The sequence below is a fragment of the Pristis pectinata genome, chromosome 27 (assembly GCF_009764475.1).
Source record: "Pristis pectinata isolate sPriPec2 chromosome 27, sPriPec2.1.pri, whole genome shotgun sequence".
Classification (NCBI taxonomy): Eukaryota; Metazoa; Chordata; class Chondrichthyes; order Rhinopristiformes; family Pristidae; genus Pristis; species Pristis pectinata.
The window spans coordinates 7577236-7599997 of record NC_067431.1 but is presented as its reverse complement, the minus strand read 5'-3'; the positions used below and the strand labels follow the sequence as shown (position 1 = coordinate 7599997).

General features: G+C 43.1%; 1 protein-coding gene across 4 annotated transcripts in view; it reads right to left on the bottom strand.

The window, feature by feature from the left end:
- Positions 1-13411: 13411 nt before the first annotated feature.
- Positions 13412-22762, bottom strand: part of robo4 (roundabout, axon guidance receptor, homolog 4 (Drosophila)) — a 107843-nt gene continuing 98492 nt past the window's right edge. For 2 of the 4 annotated variants that reach the window (XM_052039912.1, XM_052039914.1), the window contains exons 19-20: positions 16338-16622; positions 13412-14432 (exon numbers count right to left, since the gene is read on the bottom strand). In XM_052039912.1, the coding sequence (XP_051895872.1) occupies positions 14254-14432; positions 16338-16622 (464 nt within the window). In that variant the 3' untranslated portion in view covers positions 13412-14253. The remainder of the gene's footprint in view (positions 14433-16337; positions 16623-22762) is intronic. The other 2 variants (XM_052039913.1, XM_052039915.1) reach the window with 1 other exon arrangement.

The following is a 22762-nucleotide window of genomic DNA, read 5'->3' as shown; positions in this document are numbered from 1 at the left end:
GCAACTATTTGTTTTGTTGTCTATGCCCATCATCTTTTCCCTGAAGGCTGCTCCACTGAAGTTTCCAACCGAGTTCTTGGCCATAGAAACCCCAGGTGACCACACCAGGGCTACCCTTTCTCCCCACCTCATGTCCGATGAATTACTGTGTGCAGATGCAACTGCAAACCAAAAATGCACAGAGCCTGTGTCTGTGATGATGGCTGCGAGGGTCTTCATCTTGCTCTTCAAACGTCCGGGTAGAGAGTCAGAGGCTTTTCCCCAGGGCTGAAATGGTGGCCACAAGAGGACATAGGTTTAAGGTGCTGGGGAGTAGGTATAGAGGAGATGTCAGGGGTAAGTTTTTTACTCAGAGAGTGGTGAGTGTGTGGAATGGGCTGCCGGCAACAGTGGTGGAGGTGGATACGATGGGGCTTTTAAGAGACTTTTGGATAGGTACATGGAGCTGAGAAAAATAGAGGGCTATGGGTAAGCCTAGCAATTTCTAAGGTAGGGTCATGTTCGGCACAGCTTTGTGGGCCGAAGGGCCTGAACTGTGCTGTAGATTTTCTATGTTTCTATGTCCTCTGACCATGCTGCAGTTCTTGGCGATCTGATAGGAAGAAAGGCATCTGTTGTGGTGGGAGGAGGGGGATAAGTAAGAAGTGACGCTTGCACTACCTGCCGCTTGTAAATCAGAGGAGAGTGCGGAATGAGGTGAATGTGGGTTGCAGTAAGTCAAGTCAAGTTTATTGTATGATGAGGTACAGGTACAATGAAGATGTTGCTTGCAGCAGCATCACAGCCATGTAGGTACAGACAACACACAGAACATAAGTTATACCTAAAGTATACCAGACAGTGAAGAAAATAATTATTATGAGCAAATTGCTATTTAAATAGTCTTGTTCCGATCAGTAGCTGCAGGATCTGTGAGGGCTGCTCCAGTTATGCTGAGCCTCGTCTACTCCCTCAGGCAAGGCAAGGCATCCATGTCTGTTTCCTGCGGGCATCAAATGTGTGCCATCCTGCCACCTGAGAGGGGAAAATGGGTCAGTGAGTGCCACGCAATGGGTTCGGGGGACGTTATTGTCGTGGCTGACCTACAGACAGCGTGTGCGTAAACTGCAAGCCGTAGGTCTGAGGCACAAAGTAGTGCAGATGCTCTGAGAAATGTGGGGCATCTAAGTTCTGACGGATGGTGCTTATAGTGGGGAAGTGAAGGGGATGAGGTGCACTGAGCAGAATGGAGGCTGAGGGAGCTAGTAGAAGGTGGACACCAATCTTAACCAACTGCGTGAAGTCATTCAACATTTTGTGACGGCCTCTTTGCACTTACTAAACAGCTCTCTCCACCCACTGTTATTTTATTGGAGACTGCAGATGCTGGCCCTCATATTTGGCCTGTGTGGTCTACAACCCGATGGCACGAACATTGAATTCTCCACTTTCAGGTAACCTGCTCCCCCTCTGTCGCTTTCTTTCTCCTCCTGGTCTACCCAGTTCCTCCTGCACCACTGCCTCCTGCCTCCCAGCCCCTATCACCCAGCTTCCTTCCCCTCCTCCACCTACCCAATCTGACCATCACCCACACATTCTTCCCACTGATCCCCTCCCCCCACTGTTCTCCTATTTGGTTCCATGCTCCACCTTCCCCTCCTATCAGCAGCCTCCACCTATCACCTCCCATTCTCTCTTGATATTTCCATGCCTCCTTTCCCCATCTGAGTCCATCTGCCAACCACTCTTCACCTGGATCCACCTATCGCTTGCCAGGATGGAAACAGGCCCTTCGGCATAACTCATCCATGCCAACAAAGATGCCCACCCAAGCTAGTCCCATTTGGTCCATATCCCTCCAAACCTTTCCTATCCATCTACCTGTCCAAATGTCTTTTAAATGACATTATTGTACCTGCCTCCAGCAGCTCGTTCTATATACACACCACCCTCTGTGTGACCAAGTTGCCCCTTGGGTCCCTTTTAAATCTTTCCCCTCAAACCTATGCCCTCTAGTTTTTGGTTCCCTTTCCCTGGGAAAACGACTGTGTTCATTCACCCTATCTAAGCCCCTCATGACTTTATAATCTTCTGTGAGGTTACCCCTCAGTCTCCTACATCCCAAGGAATAATGACCTAGCCTGCCCAACATCTCCCTGCAACTCAGGCCCTCAAGTCCTAGCAACATTCTCGTAAATTGCACTCTTTCCAGCTTAGGGGTTCACTCTTACCCAACCCTTTCCACTCACCTCTTTATACTGGTTATCTTCCCTCTGTCTTTTAATCCAGATGAAGTGTCTTGATCTGAAACATTGACTGTCCATTTCTCTCCACAGGTGCTGCCTAACTCATTGAGTTCCTCCAGCAGTTTGTTTTTCACCTGTTATTTACTGTTTTGGAGAGTCTCCAGACCTCTGTAGAATGAGGACATCACTTCTGCCCAGTCGTGACCTGAGTCATCCAGTGTTTCTCTGGAAATTCATAAAGTTCACACTCTCAAAGATCTCCCCAATGACATCCACCATTTTAACTTTAATGTTCTTCCCTTGTGAGTGTTGCAGGCTTCAACTGTCGCAACATTGAGCCTCTCAGTAACGGACCAGGATAATCAACAGCATGATTACCATTGGCTCTTTGCAATGAGCTAGCAGCAGGAACTTCCTTCCTCGGGTGACTTCAGCACATACTTTCAATGGTCATCCAGTTTAGCCCTCATTTTATCTTGTTGCCCTTCCCCACACAAAAAAATAATGTTCTTGATCTTAAAACCGTCAATTGTGCATCCTTTTGGGACCAGGAAAACTCTAGGTTCTTTGCATGAACTTTTCCATTGTTATCTATTATACTGGCACCCCAATATAGGTGCCCCTTCCAGTGAATCCAAGTGTAGTTGCATGAATTTGGAGATGAGGTTCAAACCCATTTGTCTGCAGTTAGGAACCTGATTCTCTGCTTCTAAAGCTGCTCAGGCTTGTCTTTTATAAACATTGAACTGCTTCATTTTATTTCAATACAAATTCACTTGCAGAAGGAAAAGAAATTGGAAGAGATAGCTTAAACATTTTAAATGGGTCATTTTTAATTTTGAGCCAAATTTTGTTTGCTGATACTTCTGTGAAGTAGTCCTTTACTTTGAAAATGAAAGAACTGCAGGTGCTGAAATCTGAAATAAAAACAGAATGTGCTAGAAACACTCAGCAAATCAAGCAGCATCTGTGGAGAGAGAAACAGAGTTTTGATGAAAGGTCTTTGATTTGAAACATAACTCTGTTACTTTCTCCACTGATGCTGCCTGAACTGTGGAGTGTTTCCATCATTTTTTGTTTTTACTCCATTATGCTGTTAAGATGCTAAATAAATGCAATTTTTTATTGTTGTTACTGCCTATATCAAAGGCAACATAAGCCCCAAATATATGTCACCCCTCCCAATAGTCTGGAAATTCATGGAGTTTCCACTTTCCCATTGTAGTGCCGTTTCATCCCAGTTCCAGCAACTCAGGTTCAGGTTGTCTCACACATTCTCCCTGTGACTGCATGAGTTTCCCCTGGGTACTCTGGTTTCCTCCCTCATCCCAAAGATGCATGGGCTGATTGTTTAATTGGCCAAAGTGAATTACCCCAACTGCGTAAGTGTGTGGTAGAGTCTGGGGGGAGTAGCGGGGAGAATAAAATGAGGTAAATGTAAAAATGATGACAGGCCCATTCCCATGCTGTACGACTCTGACTCTGTGAGATCATTCAGTAACTAGTCTATTTTAATGCAACTGAATTAGAAAAGCTGCCCGTCCCTACTGGGTTTTAGTGTTGACCGGGGGTCATGTACGTGATTTATGCGATGACGGGTTACCTTTGAGTGTTTAGAGATTGAGATGCAGTCATAACACTCACTGTTAATCAGGATTCGACAGCAATTGTTTGTCGTCAAGGATATCCAGGTCAGGAGAGGATTACAGAGAAAACAGGGCAAGAGTCTTCAATCCTTGGACATATGCATCACTGTTTGTGACCAAAGAAGCTGAAAACTGAAAATAGAATACTTGCTATAAAAGCAAATAATATCAGACTAGGAGGGAGTACAGACTCCCAGCAGAGGAACTATTATAGTTTACAGGGTAAACATTTAATAAATTGGGAACTGGAATTTTTCAGAAGCTGTTAACAAGTGGCAAAGCACTGATATGTTTTCAAAAACAGGAGGCACTGCACTGCTTGATTAGGTCACTTTAAGTAGCAGAGATAATGTACAGGAAGTGGGAGCTGTGGGCACTTGGAACAAAACAGATTACTGAAAAAGATCAACTTTTGTCACAGTATGAGATTCACAAAGCTGCAAAACAGGAATCAAATATATCATTTTACAAAGGCTGATTTTAAGGAAATATGAGAAAAGTTTTAAATTATAGGTATTTGTTCATAAACATTTTGGCAGAGAACAAGTTATAATACAGGGGATCAAAAGCTTAATGTGTAACCCTAAAGGATTGACAAATTAATCAGAAATTGAATAAGAAGTAAGAAATAAATCTAAAGCAGAATGTTGAAGAGGTTTGCTGAGATGAAGAACATGTAGAAACAGTTTAAATAGGTATTCAACAGGCTAAGAGGAATGAAAGAGCATAATCTGTTAATATTCTAAATAATACTTCAACCATTCACTAAAGATGAATGAAATGTTCGCCATAAATCATGATAATCCCAGTAAAATGAATAGCTCTACAATACATCAAAGAAATGGAAATCAAACAGATTAAAATGGTTGGAAACAAGCAAGTCTCCAGGGATAGATGATATTTATCCACAAGTACTAAGAGAGAAGAGGAATGAGATTTGCAAACTATGTCCTCGGTCAGCATTCACAAACAGACATACGTGGTGTCCATTTTCATCAAAGTTGTCAGAACTGTGCCAGACACTCTTTGATACAGTTTAAGGTAGTTACAGGACCCATATGTCAAAAGATAAGCCAGCCCGTTTTTATCACCATATAAATCCTATATGTGACAGATGTAAATTGAATATGGCTTCTTTGACACATATGTTTTGGTCCTGTCCTCTTTTGGAAAAATATTGGAAAGACATTTTTAACATTATTTCAAATGTATTAAATATTGATTTACAACCTTACCCTATCACTGCAATTTTTGGATTACCAAGGATAGAGTCTGGCCATTTATCTGCTTCCGCTAACTGTATGATTGCCTTTGTTACATTAATGGCCAAACGATCCATTTTGTTTAAATGGAAGGATCCAATATCCCCTACTACTTTTCAATGGTTCTCTCAAACTATATCATGTTTAAACTTGGAAAAAATTAGGAGTGGTACTGTTGATCCTTCGTTTAAATTTGAAGATATTTGGAGTCCATTTATTCAATATTTTCACATGATATAGATCCCCTTTCAATAACTGTCCAATTTAAAGGAACGGAGTTGACGACATAATATTGCTCTGTGTCTACGGAGAAATTTCAATTCAGTTTTTTTTTCTTTTTTGTTGTTTTTTTTGAAATTTTTCTGTTTAGTTTAGTTTGGTTTGATATATTGTTTATAATTTTTCTTATTGAGTTGGGGATTTTTTTTCTTCCTTTTCTTTTATATATATAATAAATCTTTTTATTTCCTTTCTTTTATATTATATTCATTTACTAAGAGATCGTGGGAGCTACAGATTTTTTTTATATTTTATTGTTCTTTATGATTATCTATGCCATGATTGTTCTTCTGATTTCTTTGTATTACATGTACAAACATTGATGTTATATATTAATCTCTATTAATTTGAAAGCTAATAAAAAGGTTGAAAAAAAAAGTTGTCAGAACAAATCCAGACACTGACAGACTATTGGTTTTACACCAAAATGATGGAACAGTTTCCAGAAGCAGCCTTAGGAATATTTATGTGACATAGCCACAAATTCAAGGTGAAGTCATCCCAAATGACCAAATTCCTTGACATTATTGCTGTGACTTCAGTGACTTTCATGAAGTATTAGATAAAGGCTACTATCAGCACCCATTTTGCCACCTTAAACATCCTTTCCTTCAGTGTTTGCAATATCTACTGCCTTCAGGGTACAATGCCTCAAGATTTCTTCAGCAGTAACTCCTAGATCTATAATTACCACCAAGGCAAGTCAAGTCAAGTCAAGTTTATTGTAATGTGCGCAAGTACGGTGAGGTACGGGTACAGTAAAAAGCTTGCTTGGAACAGCATCACAGGCGCACAGGTTCAAACACACAAAACATAAATTATGCATAAATTATACAAGATAGTGAAGAGTGAGATAAAAAGAGACTGTGCAAAAACAAGACCTTAGTGCAAAAAAAGGACACAAACAGAGACAAGTCCATGGTAATGCAAGAGGTGGTCTGTAGTGTTCCATTGCTGAGGTAGGATTATGGTTGTGCAGGTGAGTTCAAGAACCTGATGGCTGTAGGAAAGTAGCTGTTCCTGAACCTGGCAGTGTGGGACTTTAGGCTTCTGTACCTCCTGCCCAATGGTAGCAGCGAGAAGACGGCATGACCCGGATGGTGGGGGTCCTTGATGATAGATGCCGTCTCCTTGAGGCAGCGACTGCTGTAAATGCTGCTAGAAACAGGTAGGTTGTTAAATGGGATTAGCATCACCTCCAGGATATCCTCCAATTCACACTCCATTTTGGCTTGGGCCATTTATACACATCATCACAAGGCCGAAATCCTGAAAAACCTTAATGAACACAAAGTGGGAGTCCCTCCAGAATATGGGCTGCAGAGGTCCAAGACAGCTCATCACCAACAAGGAGCCCTCATAAAGTCATGGACATCAAGGGAAACTACTCCAAGGATTGGAACCATGCCATGCACAAAGAAAGATGGTTGCAATTAATGCAAGTTAATCAGTCCAAGCCGAGGACATTAATGCAGTACAGTGTCCTAGACCTAAACATCTTCAGCTGCTTCATCAATGACTTTCCTTCCAGAAATGTGAATGTTTGCACAATGTTCAAGTCCATTCCCAATGCCTCAGTAAACGAAGCAGCCCACACCTGTAAGCAGCAAGACCTAGACAACATTCTGGCATCGGCTGATATATGGCAAGTAACATTTGCACACAAAAATGCCATAAATAACTATCTCCAACAAAAGAGAGTTCAACCACCTACTATGATATTCAACAGCATCACTATCACTGATTACTCAACCATGAACATCCTGGGGTAGAGAACTTGAACAAGGATTGTTTCACATGGCTGCAGAAAGATCTGAGAATCACTGACTTTCCCATAGAGGCAGATCATCTTCAGAAATTATGTGGTGCTGAAAGGTGACAGCAAGCTTAGCCAAAGGAAGACTGTGGTGAACAATACATAAAATGGGTCAGTGCTATTGTGTTTTTATTCCCAGTGGTTAGAACAGGATGTTTTCTGGTACTTGTTTAATCCCGCTGGGCAAATTGGTGACAAACAACTTAAGCTAAAATTGGACAGGGTGTGATGACGAAAAGCACATTTCTCAATGCCTGTTACGCTGTCCAGTCAGATCGCTTCCTGCAAGAGGGCTCCACTTCCTGCTTCCTATTGTGTCTGATCAACTGAACAAACACATTTTATCTCATTCTTATTCTCAGATGATGTACAATTATTTAGACAATCCATTCTCTGCAATTTGTCACTTCCTTATTTGGAGGCAATTTGTATAAAAGCTGTGACGTTATAGAAGCCAACACAGTTGTGCTATATAGTAGCATGTGACTATTTCTGTTAACCTTTGCAGTTATCTGACATTGACAGAGGACAACTGGAGTTGTTTGCAATGTTTAGGTTCCAGGAACAACCAGTAATCACCCTTGTTCTGCTTCAGCCATTTGACCTAGGAAGGACACGGGCATAAGAGGGGTGATGATGTCAGGCAGAGGTGGCACTGAGATCAAAGCCTGCCTATGCATGGACAATGTCACCATCTTCTGCTCAGACCCACCATTGGTCCTCGGATTGATCAGTATCTCTAACCAGTTTGAATTGGTGTCGGAACTAGAGTCCAAAACAGCAAGAATGAGGCCATGTTGCTTGGCAACTGGCCCAACCAATCCTTGTTCCCTTCTCCATCAAGTCTGACTACTTAAGGGTGTTGGGAATCTGGTCTGAAGGAGCCAAGTCATGTGGCAAGAATCAACCGGAGTGGATAGTCAAGGTGAACCAGAAATTAGGAATGTGGGAGTGGCACTCCCCTTTGTTGGCAGGCAAGAACCTGGTCATCAGGTGTGAGGTGCCGTCTGTGTTACTGTAAGTGGTGCATGTGTTGCCTACATCCCACCTCTGTACTATGGCAGGCAGCCCAGCCATCTGCTGGAGATTCAGGACAGATGATGTCCATCAGGTGATGATGTACAAGTCTGCAATAGAAAGGGGGGGGAGGGGGAAGCAGGGAAAACATACCCAAACAGCCCTCATCCCGATGGCCACCTTTGAATGTGGCTGCATCTAACTGTGCACTATATCGAAATGTGTTCAACGTATGAGGAATGTTTGATGGCTCTGGGTCTGTACTTAATGGAGTTCAGAAGGATGAGGGAGGATCTCATTGAAACCTACCAGACATTGAAAGGTCTGGATAGAGTGGATGTGGAGAGGACGTTTCCATTAGTAGGATAGTCCAGGATCCGAGGCCACAGCCTCAGAACAAGGGGATGTCCCTTTAAAACTGTGATGAGGAGAAATTTCTTCAGCCAGAGGGTGATTAATCTGTGGAATTTGTTGCCACAGAGGGCTGTGGAGGCCAAGTCACTGAGTGTATTTAAGGCAGAGATTAATAGGGTCTCGATTTGTAAGGGGGGGTTAAGGGTTACGGGGAGAAGGCAGGAGAATGGGAGGAAGTGCTGTTCCTCTACTCTGCATCTAGCCTCAACTTGGCAGTGGAGGAGGCCATGGAGAGACATGTCGGTGTGGTTATATCTATATCTTATGGTCTTTTGGAAATACATGAAGCGTCACTACGTTCTGAGGTTCCCGGTGTTGTGAAGGATAGGCCTGGCCTTGTTGCCGTGCACTGTTCCATTCATTCAGACTTTGCCACAGTACCTGTCCTTCCTAGAAAAGTCCTTCAGGCAGAGGTCAGCACAGAACATCCTGCAGGCCCTCCAGGATCCTATGGAAGGTTTCGCGACCAGACTGTCAAAGTCATTTGGCAGAATGGTCCATTGCCAAAACTTGCAAACACCAACACCTCATTTGGCTGGCAGTGAGAGGGGCCCTCCCCAAAAAGTTCCTTCTTGCACAGCCAGAGTCTCACTCCCACCACACTCTGCCTTCAAGGTGGCTGCGGTGCAGATAAGACAATCGTCCACCTCTTTATGATTGCCAAAAAGGTCTGGAAAAGGACGTGATAATCCCTGTCGAGTTTCATCCCGAACAGTTGCTTAAGAGAGGACTCTGTGGGCTATTTCCAGGGTCACACACCAGGTCAAACATCAAGTGCTGCTAGAAAATCATCAACTTGGTGAAAGATGCACTTTGGTCTGTCTGAAACTTGTTTTTCTTCCAGCGCAAGGAGATGTCAACACATGAAGACTGCCGATTAGCACATTCCAAAGTGCAGGAGGACATGGGAGGGACAAACTGAAACTCAGTGCAGCAACTTCAAAGGCTCTGTGTAAGGACCACGGTCTAAGGTCGTGACACCACTGGACACCACGTGACAGCCCCTCAGACATTTCACGAGTGTATTGCTTAAAAATGAGTGGTATCGATGCAAATGTTAGAGAATGTATTGCTTTAATGGTACAATGAATGTAAAGAAAGACATGTGCTTGTTATATTTCCTGTATATATTAATGTGAATAAAGTATTTTTTGTAATAAAAAGACAGCCTCCGGCCCATAATCCTTGAGCAGAGCTACCACCAAGTCAAGGTGACTTTGCAAAGTGTAATCTTTTTATTCTTTTGTTCAAATGTTACCAGGACTGCCAAGTCTCTAGGCTATCTGGGACTCTCTGGCATTTAATAACGTCTTCCAGAGACTTCAGGAGGTATAGTTCTGTCACCATACATGCAAATTCAGGCTGCAGAACCACTCTTGAGGATGCACATCCAGGTCAACCCACCCAGTGAAGTTCATGCCCTGGAACAGAGCCGGCTCAGAGAAAGGATACACAGGGATTGAACCCATGGGCTGGACGTCCCTGAACACGTGTGTGATGGCTGAAGTACAATTGTGCCCCCACAAAGATAATCCCTCACCTAGAGTGTGAGGTGGGTTGGGGCAAATAATGCTTCAGAAACTCTTGGGTCAGTGAGCAGCTTTAGTACAGGGACAGAAGCCATTCTTGCAGGCCCTGAAATCACAGTTTCTAACCAATTCCTGATTCAGATTGAAGACCAATTTGAGAGCACCCAACCCAACCACTGTGCCCTCCTCTCCCTCTTGTCTCCTCCATCTTCGTGCAGGCAGTTTAGCTGTGGTTTGGAGGTCATTAATACAGTTCCATCAGGTGACAGATTACAGTCCTGATGCAACATTTCAACCTGAAACTTTGACAATTCCTATTCCCCCCACAGATACTGCTTGACTCACTGAGTTCCTCCAGCAGATTTTGTGTTGCTCCAGATTCCAGCATCTACAGTCTCTTGTGGTTCGACAGATTACTTCAGATGTAACAACATCCAGCACGGCATGAGGTAAAACCTCCCAAAATAGATCCAGAGTTGGCAACCCAAGCTATAGCTCAGTATGACCCAACTCATCCACCTACTGTTAACCTGGAGCATTTTGTTACCTTCCAATACATGATTGAAGAATTGTGGATTCCAGCCACTCTTCAGACATAACCTCAAAGAGATGGCAATACAGTTACTGCTGCATTGTCAGTGTGAAACCTTACAGAAGAGAAATTACACCGAGGCTTTATTTACTTTACTTATATAGCACAGTAACAGGCCCCTCCGGCCCAACGAGCCCGCACTCCCAATTACACCCATGTTAACCTACTAACCCATACATCTTTGGAATGTGGGAGGAAACCGGAGCACCCGGAGGAAACCCACACAGTCACAGGGAAAATGTACAAACTCCTTACAGACAGTGGCGGGAATCAAACCCCGATCGCTGGCGCTGTAATAGTGTTATGCTAACCGCTACACTACCATGCCACCCCAACCGTACCAGCTCTGTAGGTGATTGAGAATGTGCTGTTCTCCTGCAATTACTGTTATATTCATCCAAGGGATGTGAGCTTCACAGGCTGAGCCAGCATTTAATTGCCCTTCCCTAACTGCCCTTGAGAAGGTGGTGGTGAGCTGCCTTCTTGAACTGCTGCAGTCCTTGAGGTGTAGGTATACCCACAATGGTGTTAGGGAGGGAGTTCCAGGAGCTTGACCCAGTGACAGCGATATATTTCCAAGTCAGGATGTTATGTAGTTTGAAGGGCAAATTCCAGGTTGAGGAGTTCCCCTGCTTTTGCTGCCTTTGTCTTTCTAGTTGCTAGAAGTCGTGGGTTTGGAAGGTGTTATCTAAGGAGTCCTCCTGTAGATGGTACAAACTGCTGTTACTGTGCATCGGTGGTGTTCAGTTTTCTTCCCTCAGTCAGAAGCAGCCACCAAGAGCAAATAAACCATTGGTCCCAGTTGCTGTTAGTGGGATTGTCATTAAAGAACAATAACAAACAAACTTAGCATGGGTAATGAAGTATTCTGGTGCATTCCAATGATGACCTAAGCTGCTAAATAAATGCCAATTGCTTCAGTGCTGCTGATGCTATGGCTGCACTTTTGGGTCCATTAGAGGATTGATCAATATTGTTTCTGCAATGTCCTTAAACTGAATGCAAGGATGTGTGCGGATTGGGAGAGGGCTCGGGAAAAGGAGGCCCATCCTATTTCTCCTACTCTGCTCCAGGAGTCAGTTCAGCATGTTAAAGACATACTGAACTGACTCCTGGAGTCAGGAGTCATGCTTAGGGACATGCATGCCCCTCTAAAGGTGGTGAGTTTTAGATTCCAGCACAGATCCCTAAGCTGAATGTGGGAATTTGAAATATCTGGGGATTGGTAGCCAGCCAGATGAAGCAATAATGGAAGCTGCCAGGAAGCATGGCATTCACCATTAGGAAATTTGTCTCATGATCCACAACCAGGTAAGCATTTGGGGTGTACAAACCCTTGAAGATGATAAATTCAGGTTATTAATGGGAGCTCTTATGGGGATATTAGTGCAGTCATTGGTTACCTGCAGTGTGAGAAGCCAACACACTGGCAATCCCTGTGTCTGAAATGACACTTTTCTCCATACAGAAATCAAAACAGTAATCATTCCTTCATGAATAAAGACTTGATGAACTCTATAACTCTGTAAATTGAGAGATGTGGTGTAAACCTGTCACAGCCACCTGGAATGATCAAATAGACAAAAAGCTAAGAGTCATTGTGACCTTGGCCTCCAAAGAGTGAACAATCTAGGAATAAGAGCATGGTGGAAGATTTGCTAGTTTACATATCTCAGCGATTACAGGCTTTGGATACCTAACCTAGCAAAAGCATTACTCATTGGATCGGTCCAGGTACAATGTGGTGTCTTTGAAGACATTCTGCACAGAAGATCATGGCTTTGCCCCCAAGTCCCTGAACCTCCCTGTGGCTTGCAATACCTCCCCCAACTTCTCCAGCAGAATGGTGCCAGTGATGTGACCACTCAGCTAGATGCCACCGCAAGCACTCCTTGTTTGAGCACCAGAACTTGGAAGGTACTTGCAATCAGTAGTGACACTAACCGCTCAGGGCTTCCGATGGCAATAGATTAACCCTTTAAATAACGTGAAATAAGAAGATGGTACATTGTGCTCCTTGTTCCAGCAAGATAGTTCCATGATGTTGTTGTGTGGAATCTATATTGGCACAGGCTGAAACCTGAATTACACAACAAATGAAGTGGCCGTCAGATACTAGAAAATTATCAGGCCAAGTGCCTAGCACAATTTTGCAATTGGTATGACTACATACAGAAATGATTGCCAGCTCAATTTAATCTGAGTAAGATCAAAATTGGATTGAATAGTGTTCTTAAAAAATAACACTACACACTTCTTCCCAATCGCTCTTTGCCTCTCCATAAATATCAGTCAAAGTTTTACTCAATGATTTAACATTTTTACTATCCAAGGTATCAGGCAGGCAAATTGCTTAGCCTTAGTATAAGCTGTGAAGACTGCCTCACTTTCACATCATGCCTCATTTTAATGGCACTATTTTGGCATGTTAACTAAAGATATTTTGAACATATATGCATATGGTACTGTGAGAAAGAACAAACAAAGTGAATGAGATAATGTTTGTACTCAGTAATTTTTCACATTGTTGGGATGTTCTCAGGTTTGCTTACAGTCCCTGTAAATTCAAACTGGAATCAACCATTTATGCAATCTCGATCTCACCCAGCATACATTTTCTACACACGATGATCTCAGCACAGTTTTTTAACTTCTTTTAATGCTGTTTGTTCATATTGAAAATGATAAGTACAGTTAGATTAACATCAGAATGAAGTAACATTGTCAATACTAGATCTTCAGAGAAAATGGCCCTTCAGGTACACCAAGTGAAAATTCTCTAGCCAATCAATATATATGTTTTGATCTCTTTCTATATTTCTCCAGTAATGGGCAATAGACATAGCTGAATTTGGTCACCAATGCTTTAGGCCTCCTTGATGTTTGCTGTTTTGATCGTCGCTCCATATCAGCTTTCAGAGTCAATTTTATTTAAATAAATCTGTTAGATGAATTAGTAAAGAGATAAATTAAAAGCTGATGTGCACTTGTGGGTTTCAATGTACATGTACTCCGATGCCCCAAGAACAACAGCCTGGCTTTTGAGTTAAACCCCATTTTCCCCCATTCAGCCTCAGCTGCCTATCTACACAATCTACAAGCCAATGTTCAGCCACTCTTCGGTCACTGGTTACTAACATCTGGCTGTAAATATGCTGTCTGTTTTGTTTTTCTGCCCTTGATTTCAAAGAAATGGGAAGCTTAGACAAACCTTCCCAACACTTCATGGTTCCAGACTAATGAGTTTGCTATAGACGCTACACAGACTACACATGGAACCGTCCACCATTTGGATATGTGTAGCATTGACCAAATTGAATTGTAGTTGACCAGGTAGAGCATGCAGGACACCAATCACCAGTGTAATGTCTGCACCCTATAAACATCCTTCACTTCCTCATGGATCTGGCTCCTTAGATTTCTGTATGTACAGGGATGGGCCACATCCATAGGATATTCAGTTGTGCACCTCCTTAAACTTTAACCATGGTGAGACCATTGGCATCCACGGGGAAGTTCAACAGTCCAACTTTGTCCACCTTCCTCCTAACTGCAAAACTCTTGTGTACCGGGGTTCCAACCGTTGCGAAAGACACATGTACCGCACTGAGGGTGGGGTTCACCTGCACATCCAGTCCAGAATTGTACACATCTACAAATCAGAAATTAAGTTGCAGTTAATTTCAATGGTGAATAACTCTCCCAATCACAATTAAAATGCATCCTCCTCCAGAAGGTTACAACACCAGAGACCTTTGTGCACTTACATTTCTTCCATCTTCATCTGAAGGTTCTAACTTTAATTGGATCCTAATCTCATAGATTGCCATCGTCCCCCATTACCTTGTCCCTGTGTAATTCTCCAAAGCGTGTGCAAACAAGCTAATAGTTCTGTGCATTGTTTTCTAGATGAGACATTAAAGCATAGCCTCAAGTTAGATGATTCAGTTGACTGCACTTCAGAAGTATTAAGTTGGCCGTGATGGATTTTGGAATATCCTATCGTCTTGTAAGTTGCTATTTAAATGCAATTTCTTTCTTGCTTGCTTCTTATTACTCTCCCAATAAAGACCCACATAACTCACTCAAGGTGCATCCATTGCATTTCGAAAGCAAAAATCAATATCACATTTGCTATAATCTTTTACCCTCCTCATAACCCATTTAAAGCTAGTGAAATGTCCTCTCTGTGAATCAGAAATCAATAAACACTATTTCAGATGAGTTATCTGAATCAAGCTCTGTTACAAAATCTACAAGGGGTAATGAGCCCATTGCAACTGGAGTGAAACAAGTTCCATGCACAGTAGCCTGTCTACATTATATTATAATTTCATCAACTTGCAATCTTGGCTTGTTTAAAAAAAAATGATGATCTCTATGAACCATTGTAGAAATTGTGTAAGCATTCCAGGTACAGTTATCTAATTCAACAGCCAGTTTAGCTGGCTTAAATGTGCAACAATATCTAACTTGTCATATCAGATCTTTTCCAAGATGCATCAAACTTACAATAGCTGACTAGTGCATTAACGGCAGGTCAAAGAGAGGATTAGGAGTAAACTGAAGGTGAAAGGTTGCTATTGCACCACAATATTTTTCTTGAACAAAAACCTGCATCATAACTATAATACTAGCTGCTTATAACTAGGGGTTGGGAGTGCCTTTGATCTCAACTTGCCTCCCCACTGACAGAAAGTAACTACTGATGGAGTATGGTGCAATGAAGCAGTGGCTTCTCCACCACTGACCCTATGCTGGGTTTATCAAGCAGTTCTAAGTCAAGGAAACACTTCATGGGCTGACAACCAAATTTTCAATTGAATGGGTTTTCGCTCCCTCCACCTGTAGAGGAGAAGATTTCGACCGAGAATTCCTAAAACGGACACAACAAATGTAACCTGAACATTAATTTTCTGCAATAAGCTTTGATGTGGCACCTTATCAAATGCCTTTTGGAAGTCTAAGTACATCTGTTTGATCCTCTTTATCCACAGCACAGGTCACTTTTTCAAAAGAACACCAATGAAATGGTTAAACTTGACTTCCCTTTCACAAAACCATGTTGACTGTCTGATTACCTTGATTTTTTTCAAAGTGCCCTGTTGTAACATCCTTAATAATGATTTCTAAATATTTTCACATTACATATATTAAGCTACCTGGCCTGTAGTTTCCCCATTTTCTGACTCCCTCTCTTTTTGAATGAAGAATTTACATTTGCTATTTTCCAATATGATGGAACTTTGCTCAGAGCCAGGTAAGTTTGGAAGATTAAAACCAACACGTTTCATTAGCCACTTATTTTAAGACCCTAGGATGGTCCAATCCACACCCACAGACTCATCAGCCCCACAGCTCAAACAATTTGCTCTGTACCACCACCCTTAGGAATTGTAATTTTCCTGAATCCCTCCCTTTCTTCCTGTTCCCAATTTATGGCTATTTCTGGAAGTTATGTATTCTCTATCAAGTCATTGACCCACCCCCAGATGAGAGCTCTACAAGCTGGGCTCTCTGTCTAAGCCAATGCTCAATGAATGGATCAGGACTTAACGTAGCTCAGTCTTTGTACCAGTGATGCTCTTGCCCTGCTGCTGCTGGTCTGAGAGATTCCTGAAGGGTTTGCTGAGATCTTTTCCAAGAGCCATTGGGTTCCTCCTTGTAATTTCCACCTTCTGTGCGATTTTGTCTTCTAGTTCATCTGCCCAAGACAGATTCCAATCCCAAATGTGAGCAGGGTCAGATTCCGGGCACACACTCGTGACCTCTGATCCTTCAGTTGGGTTGTGGGATACAGTGTCAGGGAAGGCAGTCGGCAGAAAGGAGGATGAAGAGAGCGCTAGAATTAGAGAAACAAATGGATTCGAATCAATCAGCTCCATTTTATACTGTGGAAATCTCATCATTGAAAACTAAAACAGTAAACTTAAGATGCAATGAACTAGACTAAGAGCAGACCAAGAGCCATATCAAAGAATCCAGCAGCACATTAAAACTTAGGGGATAGGTGAGAATGAAACCACCAAGGCCAAAGATTGACGGTATAAATGGCACAGGAGACATACCCAGGGGACTTGAATTATTGGCTGCTCCCTTGTTCCTGAGAGGTACTTGATCCTAGCACTCGTGTGTGAATGCACGTAAAATATATACAGACCACGAGGAGAGAAACAGAGGAAAAGAGGGAGAGACAGAGTGAGAGATGGACAGAAAAAATTGAGGCAGAGAGGGTGGATGATCAGGGAGGAATGGGAGGAGAACCAACAGTAGGGGGAACTCCCAGCAGGGAAGGATTAACGTGGGAGTATTGGTACACGTGGACTGAGGGTAAGTGGAGGAGGAGGAATAAGATGACGGGAAGGAATAAGGTGGGGGGGGGGGGTGGGAAAGAAAATGGGAAAGAGAACTATGAGGAAAGGAACAAGGTGGGCAAAAGAACAAAATGGGGAGAGGGGAACACGGGAAGGAATACCAAGAAGGAATATGGTGTTGGGAAAGGAACTAGATTGGGGAAGAGGAACATAGTCAGGGTGTGAGGGGGAGGAACATGGTGAAGAAAGAACACAGGGGAAGGTAACATTGCTAGAGGGAACAAAGCTGGAAGGGGGCACATGGTGAGAAAGGAATGGAGGGTGACAAACACGGAGCAGGAGAGGAACGTGGGGAGAAAAAATGGGTATAGGACACCGGGGCATGAACATGGGGAACAATGGTGAAAGACACCGGGAAGGAACACGGAGGAAGGAACACAGGATAAGGAGGGAACATAGGAAGAACACAGGGGGTAGGGACCCCAGTGCAATGTAGGCGTGGAATACAGAGGGGAGATGAATATGTGCAGAAGGGACGTGGGGAATGAACATAAGTGAATGAACATGGGGGTGGACAGGAGCACGGAGAAGGAACGTGGCAGGGGAAGGGAGACGGAAAGGGAAGGAACGTGAAGGGAGAGGAACATAGTGGGAAGGATCACAGGGAGTGAAGGAATGGGGAGAGCAGGAACACAAGGGAAACTCGTGGAGAGGGACATGGGAAGAAGGAGCATCTGGGCAGCAGAGGAACACAGGCAGAGAGAAGAAACATGGGGTGTGTATAATGAGTGGGTAGAAACACCAATATGGAGGTAACACAGAGGGAGTTGGAGACGTAGATTGGGGATTATTAAGGGTAGACACATGGAGGGGACACAGATGCGGGCATTAAGCCAGAAAGTTTATATTGGGAGGCCTCTTCAGTACAGTTTAGCTGACTATATGTATCTAATGACTCAATGCACTAATCTCATTGCATTTCACAATGGTAAACATGTACATTTGTACCTAAATTGTTTTGTTTTCCCTCCCAATTATTCCCCCTCCCACTCCTTGACTTGTTGGTGCATCAGGGGCCAACATCCTTCTGGTTGGATCTTCATGGTCATTCTTCAAAGGTTCACCAAGGTAGTTTCGTGAGGATAATGTTCCATGAGAGGTGACAGGGATCAAGCCAGTTCCACCTAACATTGACAGCTGGATCTTTGGTGGACATTTTACAGTGAACAAGGATTTTGGGCAGGAATCAGGATTAGAAATTTAGCACCTAAATTAATCACCAATCACTACATCTAAACCACTGACTCATTGGCTGAGTATTCCTTGGGGAAAAGCCTTTTCCCAGTAAGCCATTGAGGAACTAAGGGATGGTCTCTTCAATCAATGCCATTTTAATCGTAAAACAATGCCTGTAAACTAGACGAGGCTGCTTGAAGCACACACAACTCCTATGAGGATTGTATCATCACTTCGCTCAACTACAAAACTGAATGAGGCCAGGGCAGACTTAGGATACAGAGAAAAGATTAATTAATTGAAGCACTGTCTGATGCTCAATCAGCATTTCCATTGCACTGTGCTCAGGTTGAAACTTAATGCAGCCGTAAATATCCCAGCCTGAGAGACACAAAAAGACCAATAAACCCTGACCCCAATTTAAATGCATTTTACAATTACCCAGTAAATGAGAAGACAAGCAATCCAATAAAATAGGACTTTTACGTTTCATTTAATCCTTGTAGTGCAGCACTAGGAAAGCAGGCCTGATGCAAAGGTCAGTAGAATAGGTGTTTATCATCATGACATGTGTACCATACAGTCCATTTGCAAAGACCTTCAAAGCAGCCTTGAATGGTTCAGTAACAATGGTGTGGGGACTGGGGGGAGGAGGAAGACCACTGTAACAGAGTGAAGACCATGCTGCTCTGTATCGAGCATTCTTCCTATCAATAATTCAGGCCTGAAATTCCACTAGGTTTCTGCCCACACCTCCAATGGACAACAAGTTAAATTCACACACAGCCCCAGAAACAGTTCCCCAAGCATATTCTCTCTTCTCTCCTCTTCCATCAGGCAGAAGATACCGGAGCCTGAGGGCACGTACCACCAGGCTTAAGGACAGCTTCTATCCCATTGTGATAAGACTATTGAATGGTTCCCTTATATGATGAGATGGACTCTGACCTCATGATCTACCTTGTTGTGGCCTTGCACCTTATTGCACTGCACTTTCTCTGTAGCTGTGACACTACTGTTATTGTTTTTACCTGTACTACATCAATGCACTCTGTACTAACCTAATGTAACTGCACTGCGTAATGAATTGACCTGTACAATTGGTCTGCAAGACAAGTTTTTCACTGTACCTCGGTACAAGTGACAATAATAAGCCAATAGCAATACCAACACCAGTTGTCCATTGTTCAAAAGACCAATGAAGTTGTGAGTTCAAATCTCACCCCGGACATCCAAGAATACAACGTGGGCTGGCATTTCCGTGCAATACTAAAGAAGGTGAAACATTAAAAGGGGATGCAAAATAGCTCAACATTCTGTTTGAAGAATAGCACAGAGTTCTCCTGGAACCCTGGTCAATGTTTATTCCTTAACCAAGCCAATATATTACCTATCTGGTCACCTGCCTCGCTGGTGTTTGTGGAAGTCTGTCTTATGCAGAAGTGTCAGGTAGGTTTCTCACAGTATAACAGGAATGAAATAGCAGAATTTTTTTTAAAAAAATGCGGATACTGAAAATCTAAAATAAAAACAGAAAATGCTGAAAATACTCAGCAGATCAGACAGCATCTGCAAAAAAGAGAAACAGAGACAAAAGACTTAATTAGGTGTAAAACACTTTACCACATACTGAGATATTGAAAGGTGCTATGCAAATGCAAGTTATTTCACACCTCTCTGCATGCTTTGGAACAACATATACGGAGAACCATAAAGACGCTGCAACAAAGTCAAGGATTTGCAATGAGATGTTCAATGTGACTTTGTCTCTTTTCCCAGGCACTATTGCATTTTTAAGGATTTGACCTTTAATGCTTGGTCAGGCACTGGTTTATTAAATTGCACCAAAGTAGGATATTAAAGCACACTGGAGATTGTTTGTATGCTGGTTGGAAGCTTCTTAGGGCTATTTATAGCAACTGAAATCCTTAGATTATTCAGACATTTGTTAGCTGAAACTACAATGCGGGAAAGTAAGAATAGTAATCTCTGCAAAATGCTTTGACGTCCTATTTACAGCCTTACCATAAATAAACTTATCACACGGTGTAGTTGATTCAAAAGACATTTCCTCTGAAATAATGCTGATCGCATGTTTTGCTGTTATAATCCCTGCTTCCTTTTCCTCCAGGAGAAACTCCAGATTTGTCTGGTTCAGTGGACTGACTGCACAGAAAGTGTTGGGCAGAATGTTGCACTTAATGCAAAAATCCATTTGGTCATAAATCACACTGAAATATGCCTAGGTAATTACTTTGTGCAGAGCATCCATTTGCTGACTGTGCAATAACTCAATGAGAAGCTGGTGGTGGTGCAGTGCCGATGGTAGAAGGATGAGTCAACTCAGAAGGAATGTCAACCTGGACATTCTCTCCTATCCCCCCCCCCCCCCCCATCGGGCAGAAGATACAAAAGCCTGAAAGCACGTACCACCAGGCTCAAGGACAGCTTCTATCCCGCTGTTACTACACTATTGAATGGTCCCCTAGTACAATAAAATGGATTCTTGACCTCATAATCTACCTTGTCATGGCCTTGCACCTTATTGTCGACCTGCACTGCACTTTCCCTGTAAATGTAACGTTTTATTCTGCATTCTGTTAGTGTTTTCCCTTGTACTACCTTGATGTACTGATGTAATGAAATGATCTGTATGGATGGCATGCAAAACAAAGTTTTTCCACTGTCCCTCAGTACATGTGACAATAACAAATCAGTTTACCAATTTATTAATTTACCAGTCGGGGGAGATGGGAGGCTGCTCTTGGTTGCAATGCAGTCTTGAGCCCAGCAGTTGGCCAGTCAGCTAATGTGATGTCACTCAACTGAGAACATTCTTCTGCCAGGGCAATGGAAGAGAAAATAAGAACCTCTTCAGCAGGTTCTTGATAAATCCAGTTGTGTGAGTTGCCTATTTCCACGAGTTTAATTTCCCAGCATCTGCCTGTCAATGATTGCTTCCTCTCTGGTCATGAAGCATATTAAACTGACAAGTGGGGAAGATGGACAATGCAGCAAACCAAAGAAATGTGAAGACTGGTGTCACCCGGGGGTCAACATAAGGCAACAGCACACTTCAAAGGGAAATTGGATAGATTCTCAAAGAAAACATTGGGGAACAAGCATAGGGAATCAGATGGCTCTCCACACAGTAGTTGGTAGACAAAGACACACTGGAATGAACTGTCTGCACTGCATAAATCTGCACCAATAAGTTACTCAATGATGTTGTATAATTACTTACTCTTAGAGATAGAGACATGAGGTAATGGAAACAGGCCCTTCAGACCACTGAATGAGCACTGACCATCAACCATCCGTTTACATTAATCCTCCATTTGTTTTTACTCTCCACACATTCTCATCAACTCCTCCCTGCATTTTACCACTCACCCACACACTAGGGGCAATTTAAAGTGCTCAGTTAACCTACCAACCCCCGCGTCTACGGGACGTGGGAGGAAGCTGGAGTACCCGGAGGAAACCCACATGGTCACGAGGAGAACATGCAAACTCTGCACAGGCAGGACCCAAGGTCAGGATTGAATCTGGGTCTCTGGGGCTGTGAGGCAGTAACTCTACTAGCTGTGCAACTGTGCCACCTCTTCTCTGAGGAAGTGCAATGGAAAGGGACTGCAGGATTTTTGATCAAATTATGTAATTTACTTCCAAAAGGCTTTTTGCAAAGTTCCACATGAGAAGCTGGAACAAAAGTCTGCTGGAGGAACTCAGTGGGTCAGGCAGCACCCCTGGAGAGAAATGGACAGTCGACGTATCGGCTCGTGACCCTTCACATGTCTCCACATGAGAAGCTGTTCACTGAACTCAGTGCTGTGGGATTCAAATTAAGTCCTGGGGATGGATGAAATGATTGTAAGGCTGGAAGCAAGAACCATCTAAAGAAGTAACATTGAACTGGTGGCAGCAACAAATGGGGCTCTGGTGTCACATCTTCAACCACTGGAGTTTCTAACCATATCAAGCACACTGATCCTGTTCCTACAGGCAACCAACCAAAGAAAACCAGTTCAAAAGAACCAGGTGAAATAATTAGTCAGGTAAATGAGGCCTATTTTTTTTAACACAATACAGAAAAAGTGCTGGAGGAACTCAGCAGGTCAGACAGCATCCATGAAGGGAAATAAACAGTCGACGTTTTGGGCCGAGACCCTTCATCGTGACTGGAAAGGAAGAGGGCAGAAACCAGAATAAGAAGGTCGAGGGAGCGGGAGGAGCACACGCAGGCAGGGGATAGGTGAGTTCAGGTGATAGGTGACTCCAGGTGAGAAGGGGAAGGTAGGTGGGCAGGGGAAGGGGAGAAGATGTAATAAGCTGAGGGGTGATAGGTAGAAGAGGCCAAGGGCTGAAGAAGAAGGAATCCAGTAGGAGAGGGCAGTGGACCATGGAATAAAGGATGGGGGCGGGGAGGAGA